General features: G+C 44.8%; 1 protein-coding gene across 5 annotated transcripts in view; it reads right to left on the bottom strand.

Moving 5' to 3' along the window:
* LEF1 (lymphoid enhancer-binding factor 1) overlaps window positions 1-13,485 on the bottom strand; it is a 159,098-nt gene extending 145,613 nt beyond the window's left edge. For 3 of the 5 annotated variants that reach the window (XM_006881097.1, XM_006881099.1, XM_006881098.1), the window contains exons 1-3: window positions 13,179-13,485; window positions 10,677-10,743; window positions 9,142-9,275 (exon numbers count right to left, since the gene is read on the bottom strand). In XM_006881097.1, the coding sequence (XP_006881159.1) occupies window positions 9,142-9,275; window positions 10,677-10,743; window positions 13,179-13,391 (414 nt within the window). In that variant the 5' untranslated portion in view covers window positions 13,392-13,485. Of the gene's footprint in view, window positions 1-9,141; window positions 9,276-10,676; window positions 10,744-11,958; window positions 12,492-13,178 lie in introns of those variants that run through there. The other 2 variants (XM_006881101.1, XM_006881100.1) reach the window with 2 other exon arrangements.
* Between the last annotated feature and the right edge of the window lie 6,489 nt (window positions 13,486-19,974).

The following is a 19,974-nucleotide window of genomic DNA, read 5'->3' as shown; positions in this document are numbered from 1 at the left end:
ACATGGAGCATTTCTGATATATTCTATGCTAACATAGCAGAATGTATTGGCTGTTCTGTGCTAGGCTGAATACACCCGTATCATAACACAATAGTAGCTGGTAGTTGACAGTAGCTTTTATTGAAAAGTAAGTATTTAAAAAGGCAAAAATAAACTACCTTAAAAACAGCATGTCAGGTTTCTACATTTTTCCTAATTGTTTCATCCTGAAGCTGACAACATTAATAAAGCTAAAGTGACACTAGAACCACCACTGGTTGGATTTTTAGCCAACACTGTATTGTTGCCAACTGCTCCCTCTCCCAGGTATTTTTCTATGTATGTGTTACAATATGATCTGGGCATCCCAGAACACTAGATTGTGCTTATAAGAAACCTATACTTGGACCTGGAGGCTGTCGTCAGAACAGAGCAAGGAAACACTGCATGGTTCAAATCAGGAAAGGTGTATGCCAGGGATGCATCCTGTCTCCATACTTTTCAATCTGGATGCCCAACAGTTCATCTTGGAGGCTGAGTTTTATGAAGAGAAATGTGGCATCAGGACTGGAGGAAGATTCATCAACAATCTGAGTTACACAGATGAAACAACCTTGCTTACTGAAACTGAGAAGGACCTGAAGCTCATTTGTTGCTGAAGGTAAAGGACTGTAGGCTCCAATATGGACGAAAGCTCAATATCAAGAAGACAAAGATTTTTACAACTGGTCCAACCGGCATGATAGATGAAGAAGAGACTGCGGGTGTTAACAGCTTCAGCTTGCTTGGCTCCACAGTCAACACTCTTGGTTGTGTGTTGAATAACAAAAGACAAGTTGCATTGGAAAAAATCTGCTGTCAGGGACCTCTCCAGAGTACCAAGGACCAATGATGTCAGTCTAGAAACTAGGATGTGCCTGATTCAGGCTATGGTCTTTGCAATTCCATGCTATGCATTAGAGAACTAGAAAATTACTAAGGATTAAAGAAGAACTGATGCCAGCTGTGGTACTGGAGAAGAGTAATGAATACACCATAGACTGCCAGGAGAATAAATATGCCTGTCTTGGAGAGGATGAAACCAACTTTCTCCTTGGAGGCTAGGATTTTGGAGCTCCATCTCATATACTTTGGGCATATGGCCAGGAGGGACCAGCCCCTGGAGAAAGACATCATGCTTGGAAGTGTGGAGAGACAGTGCAAGAGAGGAAGACTTCAGACGAGAAGGACTGACACAATAATTGAGGCAATAAGATTAGGTGTGTCGGAGTCAGTGAAACTGGCTCAGGCTAGGGAATGGTTCAGAGCTGTTGTATACAGGGTAGCGATGAGTCACAGGCAACTCAATGGCACGCAAAAACAACAATATGTGTTACAAAGTTAGCACAGCACTTACGAAAACACCTCAAATGGTCGAAGAGATTGGCAAAAATGTGGAAGATGCACGTTAGTTGTGTTAAAATATGGTACTCATTTATATTATAAGTCTTCAATTTATCTGTTCCTTCATTCAGCATTTCTCTATGTACAGTAGCAATAGACATCTTTTTAGAACGTGAATATAGTTATCAAAAAATTACCATGATAAAGACTAAGCTTAAAAGTATGAACAAGTTCCACGTAACTGTGAGCATTTTCATTACAGTGGAACAACCAGACATAGAGTCATTAATCAAAAGTGTTCTGAAAAGCCAATAAGCTTTAAAAAAACCATCAACTTCTGTCAAGTTGATTCTGACTCATTCCAATTTCCCCATCAGGTTTCTAAGGTTATAAATAATTTTTTGGCATATCATTAAAGGTTTTCTTTTTCAAATATTTTATCAATGTTGTTGTTAGGTGCCATCACGTTGACAATTCATAGTAACCCTATGAACAACAGATTTGACCCTTACCCACTCCTGTTCCATTTTCATGATTTCACATATACTGGACCCCAATGTTATATGTACTACATTACCATCTCAACTCTCTTGTTGATAGTCTTCCTCTGTTTCTCTGACCTTTCACCTTTTCCAGAAGGATGTCATTTTCCAAGGATTAGGCCCTCCTCACAACATACCCAAAGTATATGTGAGACTGAAATTCACCATCTTTGTCTCTAAGGAGCACCCTGGTTGCACTTTCTGCAAGAAAGACTCGTCTAATCTTTTAATAGGCCATAGGATATTCATGACTCTTCTCCCACATCACAATCCAAAAGGCATAAGCCATAATATGAGCTGCCTGCCTCATTTTTCTCCTGTGGAGCAGCTGATACAGTAAAATCACTGACCATGTGGTGAACTGCCCAACAGGTAACACTATACCACCAAGGATTCTTAACTAGCCATTCAAAAATTCTCAATGCCACTGAGTGGGAACTAACTCACAGCTGACCCTCCAGCAGGTGTTGGGCATGCATGGGAATAGCTTACTCATCCTTCTCCTATGAAGCTGCTGGTGGAATTGAACAGCTAGAGAGGCATCACTTCTGGATTAGCAGTGCAGCTCCCCTTCATATATATATATCATCAGAGCTGCCTCAACCAGCCCTTAGTAAGCTACAAAAATAAAACACTGTTCTAGACCCTCCTTGGTATAACATCTCTACTGTATTTCACTTGTAACCAGAACTCGTGCTTGCACTGTAATGCCCTTACATTTTTTTCCATACAGACTGAAGGCAAATGGGTACTCTTCCTCAGTGAGCTTTGTAAACGGTCTATGTCATTGTTCACTGCATTGGTATTGGCAACAACTCATAGCTTACCCTCCAGTGGGTTCTCAAATGCTGTAAATAAAATGGGAAGAGACTGCCTTTCTCCTCCAAATAAGCAGCTGGTGGATTCGAACCACCAGCCTTTGGGTTGGCAACACAAAACACTACCCACTAGGCTACCAGAGCTCCCTGGTTGACACTGGCTAGTGAAGAAGGTCAGTAGATATAAATCTTAGTTAGAGGACATATTATATGTACATAGACTGTTTTATAGAGATTTTATTAACTTCTCAAGAACCTATAGGGGAGCTCTGGTGGACCAGTGGGCCAGGAATTCCACTACTATCTCAAAGGCACACAGTTCAAATCCATTAGCTGCTGTGCGGGAGAAAGATGGACTCCTATACAATTAACAGCCTCAAAAAAAAAAAAAAAACCAAACCAAAAAAAAAACCCTCAAAGGCTATAAGTCAGTTCCAATTCAGTGGTAGTAAGTTGTTAAATTTGGAACAGTATGTAACAATGCAAATAGTCCTAGTTAACAGTTTACCAGGAGCCCTGGTGGCACAGTGATTAAACAGCTTGGTTACTAAGTGAAAGGCTGTTGAGTTTGAATTCACCAGTCACTTCACAAGAGACAAGCTCAGCATTCTGCTCCATAATGATTACGGCCTTGGAAACTCTTGGGGGCAACTTTGTCCTATAGGGTTGCTATGAGTTGGGTTGACTTGATAGCAACAAATGTTTGTTTTGTTTCACTATTTTGATTATTAAATTATCAGACTCTCAGATTCAGGCATTTCTACTCTCTACCCAGGTGTCTAATCAACTCTCCACTTCTCTTTCTGGAATATTTTGGCCCTTTACCCTCTCTCTCTCTCCCCCCCCCCCCCCCCGCAATACTCTCTTTGTTCTTGGTTTATAGGTCATTTTCAAAGGCCTTGAGCCTCCAAATCTTAAGAGATTATGGGGTCACTTATGCCTAAAATGCCTTAAAGGCTTACTGCAGCATCTATAGTCCCTAGACTAGGGTTTCATGACTAAATCACAACTATTATTTAAAAGATGATCATGAGACCTAAAATATAGTTTCAATTATGTAAATGAATTTTAATGTTGTTTGCCTTTTCCAAATGAACGTGGTCCTGAAAGGACAACACTAAACACAGACAGTGCATGTACAGTTTCACTTTAAAGTCCTTGCCCTAATCTAAAATAAAAAAGAAACTAGTTTCATAGAATCCCAATCACACCTATAATACATAAATGAGATAGATACAAAAGGAATAAGAGGGATGAAGTGGGATTGCTTAAATTCTCCCCCCAAATGGCATAAATAAAAATGGTTCTGCTTACAGATGCAACACAATTAACTTTAAAAATAAAAAAGATAGAAAGAAATGGCCCAAGAGCTGCAAGAGTCTCTTGGCTGTTATATAAAAACATTCACATGGCTACAAGTTCAAGTCTACATGAACTATCCAGAAGGTCCCACCTCTATCCCTTTAAATTATACATTTACCTTTGTTCACAAGAGCATGGTATTAAAATAATGAACCTGCTAAGAACAAACCCAGGATATGCATGGCCACCCAGAAAGCAGATGTATTTTTAAAAGCCAGAGTTTCTCTAAGATAGTTCAATGGTCTTGTTTTGGGGAAAATAAAGAGTATCTTTTGTAATGGTCCCTTATCATTATGAATGAACAAAAAATTCCAACAGTCAATTAAAAAAAATAATCTGAATAATTATACACTTACCTCACAATACTCCAAGCGCACTTATAAAGTCCTAAAAGGTCATCTGTAATAAAGCTCCTGAGACACTGGCAGGAGCAAACCATTTGACCACAGATATTTGAAGCAGAAAAATCAATAGCTCATAATTGATCCTTACCACAAATGAATTACATAAAAGAGTTTGGGGGTGAAGGGGATAATTACATTCAAATTAAACAGTGAAAACTTCCTAAAACTTAACTAATTTTGCACTTTATATGTAAGGGAAAAACTAAATCTGCATCAAGGAGCTCTGGGGACCTCGCCTCTGGAGACCTCACCTCTGGAGAGTTGCACTGTTAACACAAAGGCCTTGCCTTCCTGGAGTCAGAATCCACCAGTGACTCCTTGGAAGAAAGGTGCGTGATCTCGCGAGTGATTTATAAGCCTCAGAAACCCAATGGAGGGTCAGCTATGCGTCGGTTCTGAGTGCACAGCAAAGACTTTAACAATACGTAAACAAATTTGAATAATTAGCTTAGAAAGTTAATAATAACTCTGTGTAAATAAAATTAAGTAGCTCTTTGAATCCTGCTTAAAACATAAACTACAGTCTCCTTAAAGTGACGGTTTTCAAAGTTGTACAATAGCAAAGTTCAACAGTGTTTGAACTCTGGTGGCCTGGTGGAAAGAAGCTGTGCTGTGATCCTGACGGCACGCGGTTCGAGGCCACCAGCTGCTCCACAGGAGCAATGTCTGATTAACTGTCTCTAAAAACTCGCAAGAGGGTCAGCTACTCTACAGTACCCAACAACAACAACATTAGGGCAAATCCACTTTTCTTCCTTAATTATTTATGTAAATAATGGGAAAGTCAAATTTGTAAGCAAATATTAATATGAAAGAGGAATACTCTGAAGTCCAAGTTCCAATAAACACAATCCTCTCCGAAAGAAATGAAGATGTGGCTTCCCTTAAAGTGAAAGATATTCCACAGAACTGAGTTGCTTAAAATAATGAAAATAAAGTCCCTAGAACATTTTCATAGCACTATTTATTTTTTTAAAAACATTTGAAATAGGAACACACACACACCTTCCCTTCCCACCTAAAAGATCCATTCTAAGAGCGCAGAGAAACATAAACAATGAAGTTAGCAGCACTACATGGACCAGGTGTTATTGTGGTTTGGTTACAACTTTGAGTTGTAGCTGCAACTTCCTGCAGAGGTCTGCTGCTTCTCCCTTCCCAGCATGAGAAGAGAGGCTTCTCTTCAGAGGTGTTAAATATTTGGGTAGCATGAAAGACAAATGGAAGTTTGGCACTTCACATAAATAACCATACTGCATCTAACTAATGCCAACTTCCACTGTGTTACAGCCAGCCAGGCTCACTCTCCAAACTGTGTTCAGGCAAACGAGTGCCAGGCCTGACCCAACCCAGAATATAAAGAACTGTTTTTTCCTTTAATACTTTACCATTGACCAACGGGGATTATCATAAACAAGGTTCAGAGCAAGAAAGGGTTGGGAGTACGCTTTTAATAAACTCTCCAGGGCCTCGCTCTGAAATATTGAACAGGCTTCTGTATCTTCTCCCCACTCTCTGAAGATCAGCGCAAACTATGGTTTACTACTCTGCTTTAGGAATTCAAACTGACATCAACGTGTTCTATTACAGGTGCTCTCTTCTTAAGCTTAACTTGGCTGAACTAAGAATTCTTATTTTGTATCTTGCAAAGAGACCCATTCAGAAGATTTCTGGTACAGACATGCACATCTCTAAGAATTCCCATTCTGGAAGGATGTCCTCTAACAATGAAAATGTCCCTTCAGTAGGAAAAAGGGCTAAATCGATGAAGATGGAGCTCCCACACAGATCATACTAAGTAGGCAATACAGTACTATCACAGCTGCATGAGCCTATGGAAGTCAGTGTTTGTCTAAAAAAGGAGAAAAAGCATATAGACTTATACACATGAACTTCCACCAGAAATATTCAGAGCACCAGTTGGCCGTAGATGGTCTTCTATGGATTTGCCTACAGTTGCCTACGAATGGCAAACTGTTAATTTTTCCCATCCTAATGCCTTTGGGCAACAAATGCAGTAAGCAATAAACAGCAGCGATTTTGTAATGCAAATTCAACAGGCATGCCTGAAGGGGACTCCCACCCCAAACTCAGACACAAATGGATCCCCTGCGCTATCTTTGTAGATGTCAGGGACACAAACACTCAGCCCTGCTAAAGACAAGAGTTAAAGAGCAGGAAAGCAGAAGTGTGGTTAGGGGTGAAGAAGAGAGGCTGCCTTCCGGTTAAAGTGTTTTTGATCTCAGACACATTAAAAACAGCTGTTAGGTATTAAAAACCAAAGATTGCAACTCACTTGGGTTGTACCCTTCAAAAAATTGACAATGCCTTGCGGTTAAAGCGGAAAAGCTTCTGGAATTGTGAAAAGTACAGAATATCACAAGAAAATCTTGCCTATGATAAATATATTCTAAAATGTAATGGGATATAGAAAAGCAGTAGGTAGCAGGGTAATGTAACTATTTCTTGGCCACACCCTTTTCCCAGCTCTACACCCACCAACATTTATCCTGCCATCTTTTCCTAAACAATAGTCAATTCGCTGACCTCAAAATTTTAATACGTACACTAACTAACAGCAAGTATCTTCTATGAAAATTTCAAAATGATTAGTATTCTTATGAATGGAAGAATAGGCTGGAGAAGCAGTAAGCCAAAACGCTGACTTAAAGAGCAGCTTTATATTCAACAGTCCTAGGGATAATTTGTAAGTGTCTATACCATTACAACGACTTTAAAACATATAGACTGTTTGAAGAGTGATACAACTAATCTCACTAAGGAATAAAGTCCATGAATATTGAATTAAACATTACGGGCATCACCAAAAAAAGTAAGATTGTTTTAGTGGCTCTTTTCTAATGCTACCAAGTAAGAGAACATAATCTGATTTGTAAGATTACTTGTTCTTCTAAAAAGTCTTTAAGCAATAGCCAGCTTATTTACGAAGTTCAAAGCTGAATAAAATTTACTTACTTCTAAATAAATCCATGATGATTCTAACAACGAAATTACTACCTTCAGTTATTCATCTAAAACATATTATTCTCTTTCCTCACACACATAGACAAGCAAAGCAGAAAACCTAATCCACCTCCCCAAAGAAACATCACATACATTTGCATATTTAGATTTAGGTTGTCAAACACAGAGGTGTCTACAAATTTGACAACCCAGACACATTTATTTGGAGTATATTAGGTGTTACTGAGTTATTAATCTTCTATATAGAAGAGTCACACATTCACTACACAGATCTTTCTATCATTAAATACCATATAAGTCTTGTTTTTTAAAAATGAGAAACATCTATCTTCTCTAAGAACCATAATTCCAGATTAATTATAGTGCCTACATACAAACTTGAAAAATCTTTCTTTCTTTTTTTTACCTGAAAAGTCAATTATGTTTTTGAAATCTCTAGGAGAATCGTTACAAAAACTTCTAAATCACAGTACCCACAAGAAGTGGTTGTGAATGAAGTATCAGCAATCACTTCAACAACTAAGGTCTATGGCTAATCAAGATAAGCACAAGCATTACTTGCTGGTTGATACTGTTGATTCAGCTCTGCTAGCTTTGAACGCCTTCTCACTCTTATTCACTAAGGCATTAACAACAGTCCTTTCCTCAGAAGCTATGACTGGTATTTTCAGTCGCTGGGAACACCAAGCAAATGAGGCAAAAAAAGAAGGCAAAAACAATCAGTTCCATTTTAAGATCCTGGATTTGATCCCCCAAGAGAGCTAGAAACTAGCTTTGAAACTGAAACCCTAATAATGTCCAAGATCAGTCCATATGTGGTGATGCTCCAGGGGTGAGTGGTGAAGGAAGAGAGAGGCTAGAGATAAGTATATAAGATGGATCAGTAAAAATACATCTTCACCACTGGAGGGACAATTCTAAGGCCTTTGGGAGAACTCTCTAGCACCAGAATATTTCATATACACATTCTATACAAACTACCCAATAGATGTTTTCTTACTATTAATGGCGCTATTAATATTTTTCAAGAGAAAAGAAGTATCAAATAGCATACCTGAAATTCTAATGAGTTACATCTTTAGAACTTTAAAAATTAACTGAACCACTGGATTAAAAAAAATCATTTTCATGGTTATCTCCACATGATACACTGTCAACAATGTAGAGTAATAATAACTCATCCTTCTTCCCAATTATGTTAATACAAAACACAAGTCACTGCTTTAATATTCCAAGTAAAAGAAAATCAAAGATAGGTTAGCTATTTCTCTAAATCTGATTCTACGTAGCTTATGAGCAATGAAAGTTATCCCATACCTAGTTAACTCATAGCCTGAACTAAATTTTTTTCCTCTGATTAGCATAAAAAGCACAGTACTCATAAAGCACTTTATAAGCTTTCTTCACTTAGTTCCATTTCAAGTCATGATAACACATAAACTGATATTTATTAACCTTAATCAATAAGCCAAAAACTAAAACTCCAGGTGCAAGACATCAAAGGGAACACTATTTGAAGACAGCCATTCACTGTAACAACTCTTATTATGCAATGATTGGTCATATATAATGAAACCATTTCCAATGTGTTTGAAAAAAATAAAGTCTGCCAAAATGCAAATGAATGTGCATTTCTGAAATAATTTGCAACGTCAGCATGTTACTCACTGTTCTTGGGATGGGTGGAGAAAGAGATCCATTTGACATGTACGGGTCGTTATTCATGTTTGGCATCATTATGTACCCGGAGTAACCAGAGTAGGAGGGTCCTTTGTTATAGAGGCCTCCATCTGGATGTTTTCCTAAGAGAGTCCAAAGCATAATCAATGATATGATACCTTCCTTTTCTTTTTCTTTGTATTTTTTTCATCTGAGAAAATAAAACCATACTTAAAAGATTTGTTTACAAAATATGGTAACTAAATTATCATGATCTATTTTACATTGACAGTATTTATTCTCTTAAATGGCTTAGCAGCGAACCAGATGTTTTTAAAACATGTGGTTCAATTTACTTCCACAACTGACTGGTGTTTTTACAAAAATAAGTGTTATCCATCTAACTTAATTTGTTCTAATACTAACAAGCTGGATTAAGAAGTACAGACACATGGGGGAAAAAACTACACAAAACTAAGGCTATAATATAAATATATTAGACTGGCTACACACATACATACACAACAAATTTCTCCATCATATAAGAAAATGAAAATCTTCTACTTATTCTTTTTTTATTTCTGGAAGAGAACTACTGTGATAAAATGGAGAGAGTTGTACCAAGTATTTGGGCAACTCCCCAAATTTATGAAGGATTAACTCCAGCAGGCTTAATTTTATGTGCTACACTTACATCATTCTGTCAAAGTAATTTGTGTGTGTTCCATATACAGATTTCTTCTTTTTAATCTGAATAGTTATGTGTAGCTGAGAAGGAAGCTTGCTGTTTGAGTTCTCCTCCCTTCTTTTCCTCGCTGACATACTGTATCTGTGAACACTTCATTCTGATCAGGCCAATTTTAAATAATTAACAGAAATTCAGACTGGGCAACAAGTAAATCCTAAAGACAAACTGATGTTCTTGAAAACACCAGGAATTCTCCAAAATCTGAAAAACACACCTTTATCTTGAAACTTTGAGCACAGTTGCAAAGGGGAAAACACCAGTCTGTTTATCCTGCTTGAAAATACCTAATTTCTAACTGCAAGAATGAAACTGTATTTTCACAAGTTAGATAATGATTTCCTAAGCCTTGTGCAGTTGTACCTTTACTGTCTGTCTTCTCACGATAAAAAGTCACATCAAATTTGCAAAGGAAAACCCCATAAAAACTATGCTTGTTTTGAAACAAATTAGGGAGAATCATCCTTTACACAAACACATGGAAGAAAAATACTAAAGATCTCAAATACTAAAAATACTTTGAACTTCAGGTAAAAATGAGGAAAAAAATTCATTCTAGAGGTTTCCTCTTCCCCAAAGAATGTAGAACTCAAAAGAAATCCAAAGGCCTCCTAACTTTATTTAAAGATACTTCTAAATGATATTATATCACAGATAAGTGGTAAGTCAGCTGTTTGAGTTTTCTTTAAAATTCTGTTCAAACAGTAGGCACAATCTTATTACATCTGGTCTATTTCTTGAACTAAAAGTTAACAAAACACAACGCTTGAGAAAGCGGACTCCCTCATCAGAGTCTTACCTTCATCAGAGTGTTCTCTGGCCTTGTCATGGAAGGACTCCTGAGAGGTTTGCGCTTGTCTTGCCACCTACCAGCACAAAGCCCAGCCACCAAAAGAAAGAAAATCACCTTAGAGTTTCTGATAATAATTTAGAAGTGTGTGTTCACTGGCAACTCAAAGGAGAAGGGTTATGTGCACCCCAACCCAACTGTTTTAGTAAATCAAGGCTGGGGTTTAATAGTGGGGAATCTTTTTTTGAGTACCATCTAACCTGAGGGAGAAAGATGGACATTCTCCTTCCATGAGATTTACAGCCTTAGATACTCAACAGAGCAGCCCCTGATGTTCCAACTCACCAGGAATGAATGAGTATCTAGCCAGGATTTAAAAGCATAATAATAAGGCGCTTAACCTGGGTATGTTCCACACTTCTGACTATTGCTTCGTACAGGCTATCAGGGTTACCTGGAGGCCTAACATGATAGGAGTTGAAGTTAGTGGGGTTAAATGTTCTGATAGCTGCTTCAACTGCTGAATGCTTCAGTCAGTGCCAATTAAAAGTGAGGGGAAATATAATTTTGCAACTGAGAATGGCATTTGAAACATAAACAAGCCAACCATTCACAGATGGGGTCCAAAGGCCACTGCCCTCATCACTGTCTCAGAAGGGTTCCACTCCAGTTCCCTATCTACCATGGGCAGGCGGCTGCATGCTTACAAGAGAAAAAGTAGTACAGTTTTGTGGTTAAAGGGAAGAAAATTAGAGAGTCAGGTTACAGACATCTAAAGGAAGCCCAGCTAATATCAGCTCTGGTAACCACCATCCACCCAGGCTCAACCACGTGCAAATCAGTGGTATCACCCTTTCACCATCTTCCTTCACCATAGGTCTGTCTTATGCTTACTGGGCACCTCAGCCAAAATTAACAAATCCCTAACACCCTGCTTTTCGGCTTCAAATGCAATGCCTTTCTTTCTCAGATCAAAGAAGTGCAGAAAAGCTTGAACAGGGTGACAAAACTAACTTAGGGAGTAAAAACTGATACACAAAAATGGAAGGAGGAGGGATGGTCTGCTCCTTAAATATGAGTTTGGCAAAAATCTTCTGAGTATTGTGAATGCTATCTGGCCCTTCTCACATATTCAATCTTAAGGATCCCCCCCATAAATACATACTCACAAACCCTTTTAAGTGAGGTTAAGTGCTCCCCTGTGCCCCTTGAACTCAAATTGACAAAGGAGGACCCTGCCCCAGAACTTTCTCGGAACCCAGGCCCCCAAGCTCACAAAACAAGTACTCACCCCTGCCATTTGGATAGAGAAGGTAACTGTGAGGTGTTCTTAAACGTGTTGTTTAAAACCCCCAATTTCCCCGCCTCCTAAACCACAAGCTTTCTCTTTTGGGGCAGAAGGATGCCATTTAAGGGAAAAGGGTATACCCTCCGAGTTTCTTTGGGGGGATAAAGCGCTGGTGAAATCATTTAGGTGTCAATACTCTTCTACCGGATTTCCTCCAAAGATTTCCCAGTTGTTGAACAAGGGTGGCCAATGGAGTGTCGGATATCAGGGTCCATCCGCCCCCACCCTCATCCGATGCGCTCTGCACCGCCCGAAATAGCCCTATCCCGCGCGGGCCGGCTCCCGGCTTTCAGTCCCCCGCACCCACGTGTCTCTATTTACTCTACTCGGGTTACCAGCGCTTTCGCCCCCACTGGGCCCGGCGATCTGATAAAGGGCCTGCCACCCTCCCTTGTGTGGTGCCCCAACTTCCGCCACATCTCCCCTTACACTACACCTTTGCTCGGCATAGATTTCAGGCCTGATCCAGACCCAAATAAGAAAGGGGGGGGGAGTTTTCAAAAGACGAAAAGGAGTGTTGCAGGCCGAGGGGCTAGCCCTCCCTCCGGGGGATGGCTCTGGGGGGGGTCCAGCCCCACATCCCGCAGCGAACCGGGCCGCGAGAAGTCCCCGCGCGCGCCAGGCCGGCCGCTCGGCGGTTGGGGGGGCCCGCCTGCCCGGCCCACGCCCGCCCACCTTCCGCTCGCTCCGCAGGCCGCCACCATATAGCCTTTTGGTGGTTTAACGCACTTCTGCAGAGGCAGCTACCGAGGAAGACAGCGGTGCACGTTGCTTTCTGTCCCTGGGAAGAACTTTTCGGCGGTGGTGTTTAGCCACCCTCGCCCTAGTTCACTGTTCACTGCACTCCCTCAATTGCATCCAAAAGTCTGCAGGTGAAACGCTGCAGGTTAAGGGCAGTTTTTCCTGCCCACAAACCGGCAGTTCACCACTGAAACCCGAATCTGATCCACTTGGTAAATGCCCCCTTGAACGTTCTGTCCACTGGCCTCTGACACAAAAAGGGGGAAGGGAATGTCCTGAGCAGGGACTCCCTCCCCCCAAACGCACACGCGGGGGCTCCTGAAGCCCTGGAAGCCTGGGTGTCCTGCGCCTTGCACCCCATCCTTCCTCCAGTCGCCCCCGGACCCCGCCGCGCTGCTGCGGCTCGGTCAGCGGCCGCTCACCTCGTGCCCGTTGCTGGCCGGGATGATTTCAGATTCATTGACCAGAGACGACTTGATGTCAGCTAAGTCGCCTTCCTCCTCGGGGTGACTGATCTCAGCGAATATCTTCTCCTTCTGGGGGTCGCCCTCGTCCTTGAAAGGGATCATCTCGTCCGTGGCGCAGAGTTCGGGGTCCCCCCCGCCGCCGCCACCTCCCCCGGAGAGCTGGGGCATCCCGACGGCTGTGGAATCTCCGCTCCGCTGCAGGAGCACTCGGTGCGACCGCAGGAAAGAGAGGGGCTCAGCGACAAGACGGGAGGGCGGGGGAGGAAAGGTACGCGGGGACGGCGAATGTGGGGCGGCAGCTGGAGCGGCGGCGCTGGATCCCCGGCGGCCGCGCGCGCCTTCCCCTTCCCGCCTCGCGGACACCACGCCGGTGCCCGCCCCGGAGGCCGAAAGGCGCGGGGCAGCGAGGACAGCGGTGGTTCCCGGGCGTCTGCGCCTCGCGCGCTCGGCGAGGCTGCCCGGCCGGGGTGCTCACCCCACGCCCCCCTGCGTCGCGGGCGTCTACGCTCAGAGCACGCGCGTTCTGCCGGGTGGTCGACTCGCCAGAATGCGCTCGGGGCTCCGTCAACGCGTCCTACAGCAAGTGTTTCCACCGTATTTCCCAGAGAAGCCGATTTGGAGCTTGGTTTTCCGAGAAAAGGCAATGGAAGGGAACAAAAAAGACTCCGTTTGCCCCGGCGAGAAAGCGCAAGGATGATCAAGATATCGCAAAGTCCACTTCCTGCAGATTTTTTTTTAAAAGCAACCCGAGATGGAGATGTCCTTTTAGCGCTTATTTCCTTCCCTTTCGCTTCCGTTTTCCTTATCCAGGCGCTTTGAATAATCGGCTAGAGGAGGAAGAGAAGGTGGGGCGGAGTAGGAGGGGAAAAGAAAGAGAAGTTTGTCAGAAATAAAGTTTATGCTGGAGAGCAATGGGGCAAGGCAGTGGAGGGCGCGGCGGGAGGCGCAGCAGGGGCCTCGGTCCCAGAAGTTTCTGCCCCCGACTTGGAGCCGACACACCAGCGGCCCGACCCCTCTTTGTTCCCGGCTCGAGTTTCTCAGCCTGGTTCGCAGGCGCTCTCTCTCTCCCCCTCTCTCTCTCGCCGTTCTCCACGCCTCCGCGGGGCCCCGCTCTGTCAAAGCAAATAGCTGCGCCCCCTCGGGTGCACCCCGCCGAGGGGCAGGACAGGCCCAGAGCTGGGCCGCGTGCGGGGCTCCGGGCGCGTCCCGGCTCCTCGCCTCGAGAGCGCGCGGCTCCGGTTCCTCCTCCGCGCCCTGCCCCGCAGGTGAGCGGCTGCGCTGCCCCACCGCTTCTCCTCCTCCCGCGCCTCGCCGGCGCTGAAAAGCTACCCACATGCGTCGCTTCTCCTCCCCCTCCTCTCCCCCCGCCTCCAGCTCTTCTTGGCTGCCCTCTTGGAGGGGGGTGGGGGACGGAGGGGGATGGGGGGACGGGAGGTGCGAGAAGGAGGTGGTGATTGAGGGCTTCCCCCCTCTTCTTTTCCCAGGGCCTGTAGGACGAGTCCTAATTTTGTGCAGAGTGTGTGTGTGAGTGAGTGAGTGAGTGAGTGTGTGTGTGTGTGTGTGTGTGTGTGTGTGTGCAGGAATGGATGAAGCAACTTGGCGAGGAAAGGAAGGATTGGGCGCTGCTTGTAACCCACGGAGAGTCTCGCTTTGTCCTCGTGAAACCGACAAACTCTACTGAGTGGCTTTAACTTCAACTAAGTATCTCTTCCCTTGACCCCCCCCCCCCTTCTTCTGCCAGTTTCTCCCCCACCTCCTTTCCGCCTTCCTTTCTCCCTCCTGCTCTGTGGCTGGGGGAGGAAGATGAAAGAGAAGCCGCCGCCGCTGTGATCGACACCACATTGATAGATGCTCTGACAGGGGGGAACGAGGGGGAATCTGGGAGAGAGGGGAGAAGGAAAGTGGGGAAACAGAACAGACATTGCCCAACTAATAAGGGAGAACGGAAGCCAGAAGGACAAGGGAAAGAGTTATGGTTTATTATGCACACGCTATTTGGAGAGAAGGGAGAAGACGCCAGGGCAAATAAAAATCTTCAAGCTTACCGACAAAAATAAGACGAGGAAGGTGGAATTAAGACTGGTTCTTAATTATCTCTTCAAAACAACATCTTTTTTTCATTGCGTCCTCACCACTGGGGATCCCAGTACGGGGTTACAGTAGAACGATCCTGGGTTTTCGAATGAAAACTCCACGGCATGAAAACAAAACCCGAGCAGAAAGAAGGCAAAAGGACCCAAGAGAGCGAATCTAGAAGATGGAGGGAAGGCAGGGCATTCGCTGGCACCTTGTACTGCGCGCTCAAAGGGGTGCTTGAGGATTCAAATCCAAATCCAACTACAAAAATTCTTCAGCCTCCACCAGCTCACTGGTCCATTTTTGCCCAAGGACAGGACTTGTAAGGAGATGCTTTGTGAAAGTTACAGTATAAACGAAGCTGGAGTTTGACAACACATTACAATTTGTCTCTTGGCTCTCAAATTCCTTCAGTTAAAAACCTAGGCAAAAGTATGATACCAAATACAGTAGCCATCTGTAAAACCTCAGAACAGTATACGGGCCGGAAGAGATGTGTCTCCATGGGACTGAACTGAAAATGAGGAACATAGTAGCAATCAGACTTTGGCTGTATTACGTGGGAAATGGCCATTCGAAGACCCTTTTTCTTTTCCCTAGGGGGACATGATAAACATACTCTAAATAAACACTTAAAGCTACTGGGAACAACTTGGTGAAGGTGGGATTCTAATATGGAAGCAACTTTAAAAACTTATCTTTCAAGGGGTTCAGCTGGTCCCATGGAGCATGCAAATTCCCTTTGGGGATTAAGGTGACATTAAGGGACAGATCATGGGAGCCCAGAAGAATAAAATATTAAGCCCCCTTTAAATAATTAGCAACATTGTTTCAGAGAAGAACTTAAAGGATATTCAGCTAGTGTATGTGCAAGATAATATGAAAAAGATTTTCATTCTTTTTTGGGTAATAGTGGTCCACAACTTGCCTTCAAATTATGCATGAATATGAAATAATGACGCAAAAGTGTGAATAGATAGTTGTATTCTAAGTGAAATATGGGAGAACAAAGTCAAAAGTCTTCCCATAGTAGTGCAAATTTACCGCTAAGAACAGAACTGAAACGTACAATTTGACCAGTGCAACCGCGGGAACAGAGGTTCATTTCCATCAAACTAGAATAAGATGGGAGGTGGGGACTGATCGGACACATAGAATGGCCAGAGGGTATTTTCTGGAAGCCCAGAGAAGATTAAATGATGACTCCTACATCCCCCTGTTTAAGTGTTGCAACTAATTCGAATCCCATTTTCTCCTTCATGTTAATTGTCTGGACTCTCACAGTCATTTGGAGCTCAGCTCCAGGTGTCCTGGAGATTAGAAGCTAAAGAAGATGATAATTTGGGGAACAATAATTAATGGGAGTTATTTCCTATAACAGTCGAATATCCGTGGCTGAGTTTGGTATTTGGCTGTAATCTCCTCTTCTAGAAACATTGTTTCTAACGAAATCACCCCACACGCTGCTTATTTGCGTGACTGTTTGTCCTCCCCGTGCCCTGCATGGTGTTGGTTGATTGTTGCAGATCCTTGATGGGCTTCACTTAAAAGGAATCTCTACAAGATTCTATAAAGCTTTGTCTGAGAACGAGTTGACATTGTCCACGTGAGGGTTACTGCTTCTGGGGCAAAAAGGGGGGGGAAGGGGCGCAGGAAGGGCGGTAACCCCAGGAAGGCTCGGCATAGTCCTGGCCAAAGGTTTTTCTGACTCCTTTAATTCGTGTGGGGCTACGATTAGCGTTTGCAGCCGCCTCCCCGGGTGCCGAGCCTGGGAGCTCAAGGTCCGGGATGTGGTGGGTGAGGCGCAGGATAAACAGTATCACCCCCACCTCTCCTCCGCCCACCAGCCCCCTCTGATGTAGAGGCTGGTTGTTCGTGTGAACTCGAGCGAACGACGGGAGGTTGGCTGTTGCAGGTTCACTCCTCCAGGATGTGGGTTTCAGGGGGCGTTTTGATGTGATTGAATTCCGACCGTGAAACAATTGCTAGGGGCTGGCTGGATTGCTGTTGGTTTTTCCCCTCCTGGTGGCTTTGGTGGGTTTGTGTGGGTTTAGTTTGGGAGCGAACAGCGACTTGTTTTATATCAACACTTCCTTCAGCACTGGGCGCCTTCGCGCGGGGCCTCTGCGAGCCGGGGGTGAGGCGCCCCCTCTGGGCCAGGAGGAGGGGGAGCAGGGAACAGTGGGCTGCCCGCGGAGTAACCCGAGGCCACAGCCTCCACGCGGGGCAGGGGGGCCTGCGGGACCCCACCCCCCAGCGAGTTTGCTTCCAAGACAGTTGGGTCCTGCTACAAGATTCTAAAGCGAGTCCTTAATTACAGGGACGAAAGAAGAGCGTGGTGGCCTTCAGAGTCCTCTCCGCCCCCTCAGTCCTAAATCTCCTCCCCCAGTCCCCCCATGCCAGGCTCTGGGTCTCCCCTTTGTGTGGGCCGGAATCTCTCCCGAACACAACTTTGGTGGGATCCTAGAAGAAGGTGGTGGCAGGGTCCTAGGGAAGAGGATGCTGCAAGACGAGAAAGCGAGAGGGAGAATGACTAGGAAAACGAATGATGTGACTCCAGAGGCGGATCTCAGACACCCGCTATTCCGTCGCCCTGGATTCACTGGGAGAGAGACCCAAACTGTGGGCATCTTCGGATTAACGGATTTGGCGAAGAACAGGGGGGTGGGAGAGCCGAGGGAGATGGCAGTTTGTGTCCCAGGGGCTCTTCCGCCTCTTGCCTCCTCCTAAAATAAACAGATTCAAACCCTGACCCGCTGGGGGAACAGAACTCGTGGGACCGTGAAAAATGTAGTTCCCAAATCCGGCCGCCTGCGACCGCCGGGCTTCCGCAAGGCTGGCGCCTGTTGGCGTCCGCTCGGAGCAGCCACGCGCAGAGCGAGCGGGTCGGCCGTGAAGGGCCCCGAGCCCGCCGCCCCTCGGGGACCCTCCCCTGGCTCCTTTCGACCTCGTGCGAGTGAGCAGAGTTTGCGTCCCAGTAGGAAGGGGGACGACTGTTGAAGGAGATCACCTCCCACTCCACTCCGTGGGCTCTACCCTCCGACCCTTTGCCAACCCGGTGGCCAGAGTTCACGCGTGGACTGTCTGTTGGGGGGGGGGCGAGTCAAGCCGACAAAATTGGGCAAGAAGAAAAAAGCCAGGCTTGCGGACGGTGCAGGGGAATCCACCGGTGTGCCCTCGTGCCTAGGCTCCGCCACAGGAGCCTGAGCTCCTAAGAGGGGGCCCCGCGGTAGCGCATTCTGTCTCTAAGGGATAACCCTAGTAGAACAGCAATAGAGGCAGAAGCTGGATAGGCGAGCCACCCGATGCCTGGCCTGGTGGACCCCACGTGAAATTCTCATTTTCTTCCTTTCTGAAAACTTTTCTCAGGCGCTTTTAACTTGGTTGGCGTGAGCACTGGCCTCTGAAAACGGGCTGCTAGCTCTGAGGAAGCGCCTCGCTCCAGCTTCCCTCCCTCACTCACTCCCCGCCCAGTCCTCCTTCGCCCCGCACCCCGCGCGCCCCACGGCCCGGGGGGCGCGCGCCCTGAGCCTGCAGCGCGGACGAGCTGCCGGCGCGCGAGCCTCCCCTTATATCGGCGAGGGCGGCGCCTGCGCAGGGCCGGGCGCGGCGGCGCGGCCTTTGAAGTCTCGCGGCTGCCGCTTTCATCCTTTCTTTTTTCCCTCGCAGGCCCCTTTGTGTGACTAAATTTGGTAAGGGTATGGAGTGGAGCCAGTCTTTCCACGTGTGCTCCCAGCTCCCAGCTGAGAAGGCCAAGGGTTCTCTTCCGGGTAAGGAGACAGGGAGAAAGATCAAAAAGAGTTTGGGGAGCTGGATCTGAAATGTGAATTGAAAATAAAAATCTAGCCTGGACGCATTCCAGTTTCTAAAGCAAAACCAACCCACAGCAGAGGCCTTCTCGCTGTGGCTCCCTCTTCTTTTGCTCGTTTCCCTTTCTCTCCTAAAGAGCCCGTGGAATAAAATGAAGAGAACATAGGGAAACAGCCTCTCCAGAGTTTGCTTTGCAAAAATTTTATTACGAAAAATATCTTGTTCATAATTACCGTTATGTGAAGCTGGATTTCTTAAGCCATAAATATGTAATCTTAATTCCGTATGCTTGGCACTTTCTTTCATAGCCACATTTGGAGGGAGAAGGCAGACACAACACATGTGCATAGGCTCCTTATGCATGGGGTCTTACTTGGTTTGGATTTTACCCCTACACTACTTACTGTCAACCACATTGTGTGTTTTGTTTCCTACAGATACTTGATTTTAAAAAATCAACATTGATATTATTCTCTGTCAAAGCACTACCCATCACAGCCAGCCTCTGGATTTGAAACTCCTTTTTTTGAGGTTTTTCCTGTTAGACACAAAAGTTTGTATCTTTGTGGGTAATAAAGCCCTGTAAATTCTCAGTTTGAAGACACTTCTTGAGTGACTTCTTTTGTTTTAGAGGTAGGCAATATACACAGCTTTGAAGTAGTGAACACAAAAAAGTCATTGCTGTGATTTTTTCAAAACCATGGTGTGGAGGTGGGCTCTGCCATTCCCTCTCAAGCGGTGTATGATCTCAAGCAAGCCATTAGCGTCTTTGTGCCTCAGTTTTCTTTGCAAAATAAGTGCCCGCTAGGCAAAATTGTTGTCATAATTTTGTGAGATAACATATGTTAAAGTATATACAAGGTAA

This window comes from Elephantulus edwardii, unplaced genomic scaffold (genome assembly GCF_000299155.1).
Source record: "Elephantulus edwardii isolate Elephantulus edwardi_28Jun2011 unplaced genomic scaffold, EleEdw1.0 scaffold00012, whole genome shotgun sequence".
NCBI classification, from domain to species: Eukaryota; Metazoa; Chordata; class Mammalia; order Macroscelidea; family Macroscelididae; genus Elephantulus; species Elephantulus edwardii.
This window is presented reverse-complemented; position numbering and strand designations above follow the sequence as displayed.